The 14,923-nt window shown below is 35.3% G+C and overlaps 1 protein-coding gene across 3 annotated transcripts; it reads right to left on the bottom strand.

The window, feature by feature from the left end:
* Window positions 1-371: 371 nt before the first annotated feature.
* Window positions 372-11,108, bottom strand: LOC114473279 (synaptic vesicle 2-related protein-like). 3 transcript variants are annotated; one of them, XM_028462799.1, is made up of 17 exons: window positions 10,785-10,928; window positions 10,591-10,713; window positions 9,776-9,894; window positions 7,384-7,469; window positions 7,214-7,312; window positions 7,056-7,127; window positions 6,840-6,964; window positions 6,322-6,385; window positions 6,074-6,199; window positions 5,874-6,002; window positions 5,532-5,605; window positions 5,234-5,313; window positions 5,047-5,151; window positions 2,950-3,061; window positions 2,777-2,858; window positions 2,603-2,692; window positions 372-1,581 (listed from the first exon to the last, which is right to left on the bottom strand). In XM_028462799.1, the coding sequence occupies exons 2-17, from the start codon at window positions 10,650-10,652 to the stop codon at window positions 1,387-1,389; spliced, it is 1,620 nt and encodes a 539-aa protein (XP_028318600.1). In that variant the 5' UTR covers window positions 10,653-10,713; window positions 10,785-10,928; the 3' UTR covers window positions 372-1,386. The 3 variants fall into 3 exon arrangements, with proteins under 3 accessions (XP_028318600.1, XP_028318598.1, XP_028318599.1); XM_028462797.1 differs by lacking the exon at window positions 10,785-10,928 and adding an exon at window positions 10,949-11,108 and having other exon boundaries at window positions 373-1,581; window positions 10,591-10,731; XM_028462798.1 differs by lacking the exon at window positions 10,785-10,928 and adding an exon at window positions 10,949-11,108 and having other exon boundaries at window positions 373-1,581.
* Window positions 11,109-14,923: the final 3,815 nt, after the last annotated feature.

The raw sequence follows: 14,923 nt of genomic DNA, 5'->3' as shown, positions 1-14,923 counted from the left end.
ACTACACCACTACAGAACACCATCTTTCAAAAGTTGAGCGGTAACTGAGAAGCAAAATTAGTGTCAATGTCAATTGTAAGCTTAGTTGGTTGTTTCTTGTTTAGTATAAAGCTGGGTTTAGCCAATATACTGTCAGATTTGATCTAACTTTGTGTAAAAAAAATTAAAAAAAAAATACAAAAAAATCAATACAAAAGCAGTGCCCAGCTGCTAAAGCTTGGTAACTGTCTTATTCTATGAGTTCCAGACACAATAGAGGATAATAGACTCACAATACCAATGCACTATATTTTTGAAAAAAAATAATGCTTTTAGTTATTTTAACTCTGGGCATACTTACATACTACAGTATATGCATGAGCTTTGGAATTAAAAAAGGAAAAATAAATCTCAAATATAAATAATATAATTTGTTCCTATTTAATGGGCAAATAGAAAGCAAAACAACAAAGGGTAATTATTGGAAATCGAATACTAAAACCAAATCATGTCATTATCATGACATTCTTCAAAAAACATTCCTCCCTGTGCACAAACTTGGCATTGCATGTTTGTTTTTTTCACACTGTCGTTCCAATTTTTTGTATATATAATACTTTTTCCCCCCACATATATATTTTTTGATATGTCATGTTGTGTTAATATTTATTTCAGAAAAACAATTTCAATTCCAAAAGGAAAAAAGAAAAACAACCAAAAAAGCAAAATATAAAAGCAAATAATGATATTCTTCCATCTCTAACTGTGCATGAAGTTTACAATTATTTAAATATCGTTCCTTGTTCATAATTAACTTACATTTCTCGACAGTACATTGAAATATATTATGATTATTATATCTTCATTGGTCATAATCAATAAATATACAGCATACCTAGCCATCTAGGTTCTCATTCAAAGAAAAAGTTTTTCCTCACTGTGGCAAAATATCAACCAAATGGAAATAAATATTGATAAAATACATCTACTAATGTATTTAATAAATGTTATCTTCTGATTAGAAACAAAAATCAACATAAAATTTATGAAAATCTATTGTAATGTAAAAATATGGATTCCAAGCTAAATGAATAAAAACCAAAATTTGTAAACATACAATATATTTCAGTTTACGTTCAATGCTGACATGTGAAAAGCAGGTGAGATACAGCACATTAATGCCAAACTGTCCATCTTTTTTCTTCTCATAGCCCACATTTTAGAGAAATATTAAACTATCCAAAACAAAAGCAAGAACTAACTACAGTCCGTCTACGATGGTTTGATCCTTGTTGTAGTTCTTCACTGAGATAACTCAGTGTAACATTTGCAATTGAAAAAGTCCAGGAAGCAGCAAAAACCCCTTACCAGTGCTTTTCACTTACTCATTCTTTGTAGATTTATTGCTTATTCACTGAGTGTTGTACCATTTGAATTATCGGCTGCACTGCTCGTCTGTCCATCAGCTTCCTGGTCCAGGTGTGACTCCTGCAGATTCTTTCCCAAAGTCTCAAATGGAAGAATCAAACAAGCAATGCCAGCCAGCAGAGAACAGCCACAGTAGAGGGAGATGGTTGGATACACTGAGGTCCTGAGCAACACCTGAACAGTCAGTGTGTCAAGTGAGAAAACTTTATCGTTCAACTTTGAGCTTTACAGCATCACAGTTTACCTCAGTGTTTTGTTAAAGGCAACAGCTTTTTAAGCTTCTGTAACAGATTAGCCATATGTACTGTACTAGTCATTTTATACGCACTTTATTGTACAATTTTGCCCAAATTCTGCATTTTTGAAGGGTATTCTTCAAGAAGGAATCGCAGAAGACATTGGTGCTGATTATTCCCTTTCAATCCAATAGATCACGATTTCTCAAATGGGGGTACGTGCATGGAGGAATGGGCCAAAATACCAGCAACAGTGTGTGAAGACTGAGAGAAAACGTTTGTCCTCTGTCATTGCCAACAAAGGGTACATTACAAAGTATTAAGATTTTACTTTTGTTATTGACCAAATACATATTTTCCACCATAATTCGCAATTAAATTCATTAAAAATCCTACAATGTGATTTTCTGGATTTTTTTCTCTCATTTTGTCTCTCAAAGTTGAGGTATACCTATGATGAAAATTACATCTTTTTAAGTGGGAGTACCTGCACAATTGGTGGCTGACTAAATACTTTTTTGTATGTATGTATGTGTGTGTGTGTATATATATATATATATATATATATCAGAGCACAAACTAATCAAAAATTAATTCTAGAAAAATAAATGTCTTTGGGGTCACGAGAAATTCATGATACCAAAATGACGTCATGATCCACTGCACTAAATACTGTTTCTATTTACAAAATACGATTATTTAAAATGTGTTATCACTCGTTCATTCCATTATTATGCTCTATAGTTGTTATTAAATCATTTTCTAAGCAAAATGTTGTAGTCGAACAAAAGGGAGTGCTTGGATTCAGAAATAAGAGGGTACCGAGAACAACTGAAATAGATAAGAAGTCATTGTTATCATTTTTGGCATCTATTCTCAAGCAACCCTAGAGCTTGCTGTGCAGGTATTTAAAGATTATGATAAGCATCCATCACAAGGAATTGAAGTCATTATCATACCTGTGCAACAAAAGGTGAAACCAGGGCACCCACCCTGGCCATTCCGTTGGATATCCCCATGGCTAAGGCTCGGTTTTCCGTGGGAAAGACCTTAAAAAGAGTCATTGGGTTTATTCTAGTTTAGACGGACTGGATAATTAGTGTAGTTATGGATTAAAAAATAAGAATACATACTTCTGGTGTATAAACAAAAACAACTTGGAACCCTGCAGATATAAAAGCTCTTGCAATGGAGATGAAAATTGTCAGAGCGATCCTTCAAAGCAGAAAGAGATTTGTTCAGAGATCTTTACTATAATGTACAACTGCTGTTGCTTTTAAATAATAAAAAGAGACAACAGGCTTACCTCCCAATACAGGCAAATAAAGGCAAAAGGCTTATGGAGTACATGAAGAAACACAGTGCCATGGTTTTTTTTCTGCCAATTTTTTCAACTGCCAGCACAATGATTAAAAGACCTGAAAGAAAAGAAAACCAATTCACCTACTTAAAATCATCGCCCTAAATGGGAAAAACACTTTCAAAAAATGTATGCAAGCAATTCATCAAACTGGTTCCAAGTACAATTAACATCAAACAAAAAGGCTGATACACAAAACTTCATGTTCAGACAGTCTTTTTACTTTGTTTAACTAAAGTGGTGTAGCATTAGCATTAACAACACTTCCAACACAAAAAGGCAGCATATCAGTCAAATGATTTCAACTTGTTTTTGAGGTAACACACTCATGTTAATAAAATCCTACTTTAAGCAGTCTTATGAACCCCTCATTTCACACAGTTTGGACAATCATATCCTTTACAAGATAAAACATTACTGCTTTAGTTACATTAGGCCTGGGTTATATGGACCAATATTCATATCTCAATATTTTTTCTCAAAATGGCAATAGTTTAACAAGAAAAACAATAAGGGGTCAAAGTCAAAACGTAAAAAAAGCATCACAAAGACCCTTTTATTAATCACTAGCAGCACAATATCAACATTTTGTTCCACTTTTGACTTTTTCCTTCATTAAGGCTGAAATGTGTGTTGGCTTCTTTCAGGCCAGCTCTAAGTTGCTGAAAGTATTTTTTAACCAGTCAGGACGTTGGCCCTTTCAGAAAATCAGAGCGGAGCAGCGAGTAAACATTGTTACAAACGTCACTCTGATGGAGTTTTACAGAGGACAGACGGACATCTACACTATGCCTCCGACAGGCAGCCACGAACACAGAGGAAGCAGAACAAACTGTGCGTTTGTGCACTGGGAGGGAGGGGGAAAGAGGGAGTGTTAGCGCAGCGTACTTCTGCGCTTATTGAGCTCTGATTAATTTTTCGGTGTGTCTGTACTGCTGACATGAGCCTGTATTCATATACACAAGAGTATCTTCGTCTACTCCAGGGGTCTGCAACCTGCGGCTCTGGAGCCTCATGTGACTCTTTGACTCTTTTGCAATGGCTCCCCATAGCTTTCAAAAATATTGAAATAAATAATTATTTTCTTACAGAGGGTATTAATGATTAATGATTTTGACACCAAATAAAATCACAATTTCTCAACCTAAAAATAAATTACATTGTGCAATAACTCTGCCACCTTCCTACTTCACCTCGTAAAACACCAACTTTCCCTGAACCTGTGGTTAACCTTAAGTTTTAAATCCCTGGTAAGAAAAAAAAAAAGTGAATGTAACCATGTCGGAAATAAACTGAATAAATAAATAAAAAAATAAAAATAATTAAATCAACAAAAAGACTATTCTGGAAGTAAATATACATTTTAAATTGTGTGCGGATAGATTCATTTAACTGCAAACATGCCAGCTAATTATACAAGTTTGATACAGTACGTGGCAAGAAATTAGCAACTAATTTTAATATTATGTGTTATCAAATTCAAGTATTTTTTTTTATGTAGCCCTTCAAATACATTATCTAAAAAAATATTCTTTACTTAACATTATCCAATATAATTTTAACTGTATAGAATTTTATACACTATGTTGTCTTCATTAAAAAGGTATTTTTTCGGCTCCGGAGGGACTTTAATCCAGGTGAGATGAGGCAAAATGGTTCGTTTAAGAGTAAAGGTTGCAGACCCCTGGTCTACTCTAACAGTATCTATGGGACACAGACAAGGCATCGCGAAAGATAAAATGTCCGATACAGACGGTTCTACCATCTCCGTGATTTGGCAGTTCGTAGTCATGTTTTAATCCTTCACAATCTAATTTCGTCAGATCGCACACCCTTAATTGACCCCAACCCCGGTTCAAGCATTTAGCTTTCTGATTCCATCAATACCGACTGTTAAGGCTAGTGTTGCTGTAACCTTAGGAGACCTTTCGCCTGTGGTGTACATACGACATTTAACATGTCGCTCACTCACATCAACACAAAGTGATTTAAATAAACAAGCACAGACAATACCACACCTAAAAGGCTAACAGACTAATTTACCTGGAAGTTCTGCAAAAGTTGTCAATAAAAGATCTTTGTAGTCAGCAGCTGATAAATATTTACATTCAAAGTCACAGCGGGGCTCAATATTGTCACTGTGGGTTCCTGTAAAGAACGGAAACAGATTTTTCACATTGTTTTGTTTTCACCAGCTTAGCTTGCTTTTATAAAGAGGATGGTAACATACCACCCCAACAAGAATGTTCAGCCCGAAACAGCTCAGTTGTCAGTAGGACAATGCCAAAATAAGTGAAGGTATTCGACAACCTAAAATAATAGAAGAGGCGTGCAATAATTTAAAAATATAACACATTAAATGTGCATCTTGGAGGAGGTTGCATTAGGTGCCAAACCACCGTATGTACCTGCTTCAGTCACATCTTTGATTGTTTTAAGCAAACAGTGAATCATTCAAATAAATATTGTCTTCAATCTATTAAAGAAAGCTAACCAAGATTGTAAAAAACATATTGACATAGACTAACCATATGAACCACAGCAGAACAGTTGTCTTCCAGTATCGTGAATTGAAAAGATCTTTTATCTTTCCACGCTCTATCTGTGAAATAAAAGACAAGTGATGTCTGAGCCCACCATGGATAATCCATGACCAATCATACACCTTTTAAAGCTCTTAAGCTTAGTGAAGAAAGTGTACAAGGACATAACTTTCATACCACAACAACAACCGGAATTACACAGTTACCAACTAAAGAACAGCCTTCATGCTGTGTGTTAATAATAGGAAACCTTCTGCCATCACAACACCAATGTAAAAATCCATCAGTTGTTAATCGATCAATTGTTTTTACCACAAACTTTCTCACCTGCTCATATTCAACCATCCTTCCCTGAGGTAAAGACTTGTTGTTCTCCTTTGCAATGCGGGTTAGAGTCGCAATTGCCTTTTCTCTCCTCCCTGACAGCACATCAAAACGAGGGCTTTCAGGCAGCCACTGTGGAAGACAGTAACGCAGTTAACCTTTGGTTTTCCAAACTTAAAAAATATAAATTTGGATATACTTACAGAGTAAAAGCAAATAAAGAGTGCCATTGGTATTGCAGATAAGCCGAGCAGCCATCTCCAACCCAAAGTGGGCATTACCAACAAGGCCAGGAGAACCTCTAGTATAGCACCAGCTGCCCAGAAGGCCTGATGCACACAAGGATATTACTGAGCAGGTAATGAGAAGCACATTTATGTTATTATATTAGACACTTCACTCTCAGAAACACTAGTGAAAATTAAATTCAGCTTTAAAAATGTTACAGTACCGACAACATCATGACGCCGGTGCTTCTCGCCTTAACTGGAAGGAATTCCGTGTAAAGAGTTATCCTAAAAAAAAAAAAAGTTTTAACGTTAATATATGAAACATTTCTTTCTAAGATACTACTTTAAAAAGTAACTAAACCCCAAAACCAATACAAATGTATTTGGGTATGAAGTAGTGCTGTTGATTGATTCTGGTCCAACTCTCAACATTTTAGTCAATTTTACAATTTAGCATTTTTATTTATTTCTAAATACTTTATTGCATTAATTAACAAACAATGTCATTTTCACAGACAGCTTTCATCAAAAGTACACTGCTAGCTAATTAACATAGCATAGATTGTTCATTGGAGATTTTATCGTATAGACTGAACGTGTCTTAAATGCCCCAGGAGCCCCGCCCATAATCAAGGCATTCTTTTAATCTCCCTCCGAGTGACAAGTCAGGAGAAAGCAGGGGTTTAGTTACTCTTTAAACAATCTTTTATAAAGCTTTTGATTGAAAAATGTAACCTACGATTGAGCAATTCCTCCAATACCAACGCCTACAAGGCCACGCAAAACCAAGACCCAGCCGTACACCGGACTAAAGGCACTCAAGATTCCGTAGAAAAAAGTCCAAGACGAGCACATGACAAGGCCCTAAGTCACAGAGAAATGTACAGGAAATGAAATTCAGTACAATCAACTAACTTTTTAAGTTTGATAAATGTTGTATACGACTCTCACTTACTACTTTTCTGCCGTACTTGTCCGACACTTTTCCCCAAACAGGAGAACTAATCCCCATCCCAATAAAGACCACCTGATAAAGAGAAAAGATGGCTTCTTACTGCACACACTTCCTAATCAACTCCAAAAAAGCAGTTAAGAAAAAAAAAATGCTTTTACCGATGTTATGAGTGCGACTTGATAAGCAGGAATCCTCCACTCACAGTGCAGTGTGGGGCCAAGGATGCTGAGAATCATCATCTCCATAGCATCTGCAACCTGAGACAGGACAGATTATTAGTATCCAAACATCACATACAGGTCGTCTCTGTTCATATTAGAGTTCCTACCCATGCCAATCCAGTGAGAAGAGACATTTTCCACTGAAACTTTCCAAAACCGATAACCTCCAGAGCCTCGTTGATAGTGAAGGTTGCTATAGAAGATGGAAGTAGGTCAACAAATGGTAACAACCAAACACAAACTAATACAAATGAAAGAAAATCTTTTGCTGGGTATTTTTTGTAGTCAGGAGTTAAAGAGTAAAAGTCTTCTAACAATTAGCTTCTACACAGTGTCAAGGCATCTTTGAGAGTAATTTTGTTTTGATAATAACGATGATTCCATCAAACAACATAAGGCGTTGTCAGTGTGAGATGGTGAAGGAAATCTATGATACCCTGAAAAGCAGATCGGGAACACAGGAAACACAATATGGGGCGCCGATTGTAAAGTTGCACATACTAAAATAAATAGCAAATTTTTGTAACAAACCACATTTACATTTGACCAGATTTACAGCAATATTAGTGAAATTTGTGATATTTTTTTCTCGTAAAAATATAATGTCAATGTGAAATCTAAATGTTAAATCTAAATGTTAACTCTAAATGTTAAAGGGGCGGTGTTAGGAAAAATTCACTTTATAATGGTTTTGCTACCGCGATATACAGTACATCCCTTTAGCCTCATTCAGAGGGCCAACATTGTTCCATTTCCTCCCTCCCTTGTTATTCAACATTTTGTAAAAAGTCTGCTCCAAACTGGCGAGTTGGATTTTCCCAGCGTGCGGAAAATCCTCCTCCGTAGCAGTTCCATTTTTAGAACCTGTTATATCACCTCGTAATGCCTTTGACTTGATCTGACGTGTTGGTGACCCAATGCGACACAGCGATTGGACCAAACAAATAATTATCACCTTAAATTGACTATTCCTGTGATTAGGAGAGGAGGAAAAAAAAAGCGACGTAGCAGCTCTGGTGAGTGATTCTGAAAACAGCTGATATCAGCTGCTGCTGCTGCCGCATACACACAATGACACAGTGTTTGTCTGACTCACAATCACAATAGTCACTTAAATAACCATGAGTTTTACTGTAATGTGCAGTTAATTGGCTGAAAACAACAACAGTGTGTGGACAGCAAAAGAAAATCGCTTTGGTGATCACTGGTCTCCCTTGCAAGAGCAAGGCATGAAGTCAGTGTCTACAGACACACCTACTCATGAATATGCACAAGCAGACCCCAAAACAGCCTTTATATAAAACTGCTCAGAAAGTCACTTTAGAAAGTCAAATTAATTATAAATGAGCTCATAAATATTCATTATTACTGGCTCACTAAAATGCTAACTACTTCATTACAATGGTAACTGAAAAAAAGAGAGAAGAGCACTGCACGAAGATAAGAAAAGTAAAGAAAATACAAATAACCAAATAAGAGTTCACAGAGACATAATCTCCAAATCTCCTCTTTGTCATACATTGTTAGTTATCTGGATCAGTCATCCTGATCAAGGTACCAGGATCATTCACACTTTAAAGGCTTGGAACAAATCTATATCCCACTAATTATCATACAGTAGGTCCCAATGTATGGGCAGGTCTATCTTTTAGGAAAATCTCCATGAAATGCACAATCCAGTTCTGATCCGGATGAAACATGGAGGAGTAATTGAGGAAAGACCCTGACATAACAGTGAAATTTCATAAAGGTTGATTAATGACAAACGGAAATATGAGTTTTTGAAATTTCACCCATGATGTGAAATAGAGATTTTTCCCTTTTTGAAACTGATCCAGAATCAGTATATTGATCCAGATCCCCTCTAAAATATCATGGTATTTTCCATAGAGTAAGGTCTATCTTTGGTTAAAGTTTTATCAAAATCCATTAATTAGTTTTGATGTATTTCTGTTAACAGACAAACTAAAATAAGAAAGCTGCAATGACCTGATTAATTATGTTAAATGTGAAAAAATGTTCCACTATGTATGACAGACAGTATTCAAGCAATAAGTGACGAAAGGATGTTCACTTAAATTTCCTTGATTTTTTGATCAATTATCCAAAAAATGTGGATACATTTAGTGGAATAATTTGAGATTAAAAATGACTGCGATCATGTAATATAAGCATGATTTTTTGCAAATATTTATTTTTTTTTTTTTTTGATTATCATGATCACAAATTATTAATGACTTTGTTACAACCTGAGAACAATTGCTCTGTAAAAATGTACCTTTTAAATTACACTACCAAACACATGACAGCAAATCAACCGACAAAGGCACCACAGCTGTAAATATAAATATCTACATTGTAAATAATAAATAAAAAGTGACTTTACGCATACTGTAAATTAAAAAATGTTTTGAAAAACATGCTTTTGGAAACAGTTTTACTCCCTTGGATTTATTTCTTAAAAACAAGTGAGTGAACTAAGGTGATCGGAGCACAAACCTTCGGTCGCATTAGTGTCCGAGCTGGTTGCATATTGGTCACCACCTGTTGCTATGGTGCAGATCTCATTGTCCGTGACTTGGTCTTCATCAGTATGAGCAGAGAAATCTGCATCAGTCCTTGATTATTATAAGACACAAACAAAAAGGCTTTGTGGGGCATAACAAACAAAAAAAAAACAGACGTTTTTTATCCTTGAAATGACACTTAAGGGGCACAGATTGCAGATGCAAAAATAAACAGCAACTTTTATCAACATACCACCTTTACAAACGTGAATTTTTGACCAGATTTACAGCAATATTTGGGATATTCTTTCTCTCTAATATAAATATAATGTCAATATAAATGTTAAATATACATTTATATGTTAAATATTAAACCTAAAACTTTGCGCTTTTATTTTGTTACCCCCAGTGAATTTGCATATTAGCTAAACATTTAGTTTCATCTGTGACATTTAGATTTTGATTTAACATTTGCATTTAACATTTACATTTAAATGTACTTTTTAGATTTAACATTTCGATTTAGATTTCACATTGACGTTACATTTTTACGAGCAAAAAAAAAAAAAAAAAAAAAATCCCAAATTTCACAAATAGTGCTGTAATTCTGGTCAAATGTAACATTAAAAAATTGATAAACGTTTTTTTAAACGTGGTTTGTTGCTAAATGTTTATTTTAGCATGCGCCACTTTACAATCGGTGCCCCATCGATACCGGTGCCCAAAATCCCGGAGACACACAAACTAAAGTAGAAAAAGTAAATATATCGTCCATATTATTATTATTGTTGTTGTTGTTTTTATTACCACTGCGCAGGATTCCTCCACCGCTTGTAGGTGCTTTTCGTTGAGTTCCTCCACCCGTTCATTGCTGTTTGTTGAGGAAGTTGTAATCAAGCTCAGCTGCTCTCAGAAGCTCTCATGTTAAACCTGTTCAAGCACAATTTGCTGTTTTCAGCACAAGATCAGCCAATCAGATACCAAGAAATAAAAGCGCTCACAGCCTCTCATTGGTCACACACATCCCAGCGCAGGTAAAGGGAGTCCGTAGTTTATCGTTATCGTATATTAACACACACGAAGTATCTAGCAGTAGCCTATGCAAACTAAGCTAGCTCGTATTAAAAACACTGTCATTTAATACTTCCTCGTGCCCGTTTCTCACCTTCCCTTCTTCTTCTTCTTCCTCTTCTTCTTCTTCTTCTTCTTCTTCTTCTTCTTCTTCTTCTTCTTCTTCTTCTTCTTCTTCTTCTTCTTCTTCTTCTTCTTCTTTTTCTCTTTCTTTTTCTTTTTCTTCTTCTTTTTTCTTTTTCTTTTTCTTCTCACCTGTCTGCTCTCTGAGGTGATGACGTGTGTGTGTCCCGTGATGTGATTGGCTGCTGCCTGAACAGGTTTCCTGGTATTAAAGTGAAGGAGGGGGGAGGGATGAATAAATGCAAATATAAAAAATATCAGTGCAGATGTTATCGTGTCATAACCTTTAGTTAACAGCAGGCTGTGCTCTCACACTGCTGCTGCTGCTGCTGCTGCTGCACAAAAACAGTGAAAGTTACTGATTTCCAAGTCTGTCATATGCCAACAAAAAACATCTTAGTTTCTTTGTAATAATGTGACATATTGCGTTATATACAAAGGCTTGATGAGCCTTGTATTTTCTGTCACACACACACTCAAAGCTCTGCCCTGACCTCTACTGGTATCACCATGTCTTCTTTATAATGAGTTTCCCTGTGAGAAGGATGAGTTCTTTGGTACAAAGCTATAGTTCTTCTGCACTCTGTAATATCTTATGACTTTACACTATTACAAATCCTATGATTCACATTGAACAGTGAAAGTGATCAATAAAGCTGCAGTTACTCATTCAATAAATGGACAATGCTATAGTTCAGTTGAGCTTCACTCCTACATTTTCTAAAGAAAAGCCATGTCATATTGCCAACCTTTGTTTGGATCCAGTCTGGGAAGTTACTCAGTGCGACTCAACTATAGTCTAAAGCAGTGGTTCCCAAACAGGGGTACGTGTACCCCTAGGGCAGAGGTCTGCAACCTTTACTCCCAAAGGAGCCATCTTGCCTAATCTCACCTGCATTGAATTCGTTCTGGAGCCTGAAAAAAAAAAAAAAAAAAAAAAACCTTCCTAATGAAGACACTTCAGTGTATAAAATAATATACAGTTAAAATAATATCAAATAATTTGATAAATTATTGGATTTGAAGAGCTACAAAATATAACTTGAATTTGAGATCACGTGATCATGTCGGTCAACACATGCTAATTTCTTGCAACGTATCAAGCATGCATATTAAGCCGGCATGTTGACAGTTAAATAAATTTATCCCCACACATATAAAATCTATATTTTCTTCCAGAATAGTCTTTTTGTTAGTTTAGTTTTCTTAACAAGGATTTAAAACTCAAGATTAGCCACAGGTGCAAGGAAAGGTGAAGTCGGAAGGTGGCCGACTTATTGCGCAAAATTGATTTATTTTTAGGTTATCAAAGTGTTTTGTCATCATTTTATGTGAAGTTAATGTCCTTAATCATCAATATCATCTGTAAGAAATAACAATTCATTTTTATAATATGTTTTTAAAGCTATAGGGAGCCATTGCGAAAGAGTCAAAGAGCCACATGGGGCTCCAGAGCCGCAGACCCCTGCCCTCGGGGTACTTGAACACATTGCAGGGGATACTTGGAAACATTGATGAATCTATTTCCAACATGCTGAGTCACTTTATGCTTATTTTAGACACTGTACATGCTCATTCAACATCTTTTCCACCCACTGACAATAAAGAGCGTTAATAGGAATAAACAATATTGTGGCCTTAATATCCTACTAAATTGTTACTAACATGTTATGCACATTATTAAAAAATTGAGGTAAATATATTATCTGATATACAATAATTGCAATGCACAAAATTGATATTTAGTGTGTGTTAAATGTACAGGTTGACATTTTCAAGCAAAAGGTTGGGAAACACTGGTCTAAATCATGGCTGTCCATGTTTGGGGCCCGCGTCCTAAAGTTGGCCCACAAGTGATTCATTTTGGCCTACCACCCATATTTATTTATATATATATACTTTTTTTTAATATGAAAAATTATGTAAAACAGTACAGTGATTTATAAGAAACAAATCTAAAGCTTCCTGTAAAGCGTCTTTGAGTTTTCTTTAAAAAGTGCTATATAAAACTGATTCATTAATATTGTTATTAAAGCTGAGGTCCAATTACATTATTTTTCTTGAGTTTTTAAGGACTTTTTAAGGCAGTGGAAATGCTGTGTTTTGATCTTATAGGCGGAGTATGTTGTGTCCCATTTTGTTGAATTTGTATTGGACTAAATGTCATTGAAGACATTTACAGGTAGATCAGGGGTTCTCAACTTTTTTGACCTCGGGACCCAATTATCCAAATACAAAGTGGCCCGGGACCCATTTAAATATTAACACTTTCATTTCAATTGATCCGAGTCTTGGTTTGATATGTATTCAATAATTAAATCAAGTCCACTTACAGTTTAACAAGCTAAAACATTGTAAAATAAATGATATGATACACTGTGATCATCTCAAAGACATTTCTTTTTATTGTGGATGTAAACCTGCACATGCAACGCTGAACAGGTGAGCAATTAGAACAAATCAAGTTGCTTCAAGAACAAATATAAAGGATCAAAATCCCAATACATTTTGATTTAGACGCTCAAAAAACTGAAGAAAAATTCTGATAAATAAAACTATTTGGTAATAAAAATAAATATATTAAAAAATAATAGGTATTAAATTAAATAAATAAACATAGGATTTAAATAAAGTCCAAATGATAATATTAACTTGCAACCTGGTGATGAAATTGATAATTTAATTTTGAAGGCTTCAGTGCTTCGTTGGCTAGCGTAATCCCACACTCAACACACGGCCTCCATTCACAAAATCAAACTTCATAAAGTCAGGGTTGTACTTGGGGTTAAAGTTCGCCTTTGAAGAGGGGGTGGCGTCGCTTTCATCATCACTTTTTTGTTTTAAAAAGTTTCTATAACTTCAGCCAAACGTTTGCACCTGTCTTCTTCTTCTGCTGCTGCTTATTGGAGCGTTCAAAAACTGAACGATGCCTCACTGCCTCATTGTGGTTCCGCGGCCCTCGAGGCCCACAGGTGCGGAACTGAAAGTTTTTTTGCGGCCCAGTAGTTGGCACCCGTGGCCCAAGAAAGGGTCGCAGCCCCATGGTTGAGAATTACTGATTTAGATGTTTCATCATTTTATACCATGAAACACAATTTTTTTTTTTTTTTTTCAATTTCAACCTCACGACTTTGTGTTTATTTTGCACAGTTATTATTAGTATATTTAATTTCATACACTGGAACATGAATGTTTAATTTTCTACACTGCAATTCATTTTTGGCCCTTCAATGAAAAGAAATTAGGGTCCCCTGGTCTAAATGCACACAATACACAGATTTAGGATTAAAGCACAAACTTTATTATCCACTCACAGCCTGCACTGACACACATTAAATCTATTAATACAGTAAAGAAGATGAGAAATGGATTAATTTAAACTCTGTTCTCACCCGGTAGACAACTTGACATCATGCCTCCGGTCTAATGTTGCTGTGCCCAAGGTGTCACTTACAGGTTCTCTGTTTGGTTTGTGTGTTAGCTTAGCACGCTGGCTGTGCTGCTGCTTGTTTGCAGGAAGAACACATGCTTGTTTACTGTGAGGTTTAAAATCCCATAGAGCTTTTCATGAGAAATGAAAACTGTGCAAAGAATGAATGCTCTCCACAATGTTCCATGTGCACATTTTTATTTTATTTGTTTCCTTTGATTGCATTACAGTAGAAACGTTATACAAACAATGACTCCTCTGTTTGATTTTTCTCTCTTTAACTGAATCTGAAGGAGTTGCAGGTTTAACTCCACTTAGTAGATTCTCCCTCACATGTTTCTTCCTTCACATGGTCGTTGAAGTAAACACATGAAAGTGTTTGTCAGCGAAAAAAAAAAATATATATATATATATATATATATATATATATATATATATGTATATAATTATTTCACTGATATATCTTTCTAAATGCTATAATATATTTTGAAAATAAAGGTCTAAAAAAAAAAAAAA

This window comes from Gouania willdenowi, chromosome 12 (genome assembly GCF_900634775.1).
Source record: "Gouania willdenowi chromosome 12, fGouWil2.1, whole genome shotgun sequence".
Classification (NCBI taxonomy): domain Eukaryota; kingdom Metazoa; phylum Chordata; class Actinopteri; order Blenniiformes; family Gobiesocidae; genus Gouania; species Gouania willdenowi.
This window is presented reverse-complemented; position numbering and strand designations above follow the sequence as displayed.

Coding starts and splice junctions, on each gene's coding strand:
- LOC114473279 (XM_028462797.1), bottom strand. CDS start 10,652: ATGAACGGGTGGAGGAACTCAACGAAAAGCACCTACAAGCGGTGGAGG. Junction 6,003..6,073: donor TCTTTATTTGCTTTTACTCT/GTAAGTATATCC, acceptor TGTCTTCCACAG/TGGCTGCCTGAAAGCCCTCG. Junction 5,314..5,531: donor GTTCTGCTGTGGTTCATATG/GTTAGTCTATGT, acceptor CTATTATTTTAG/GTTGTCGAATACCTTCACTT.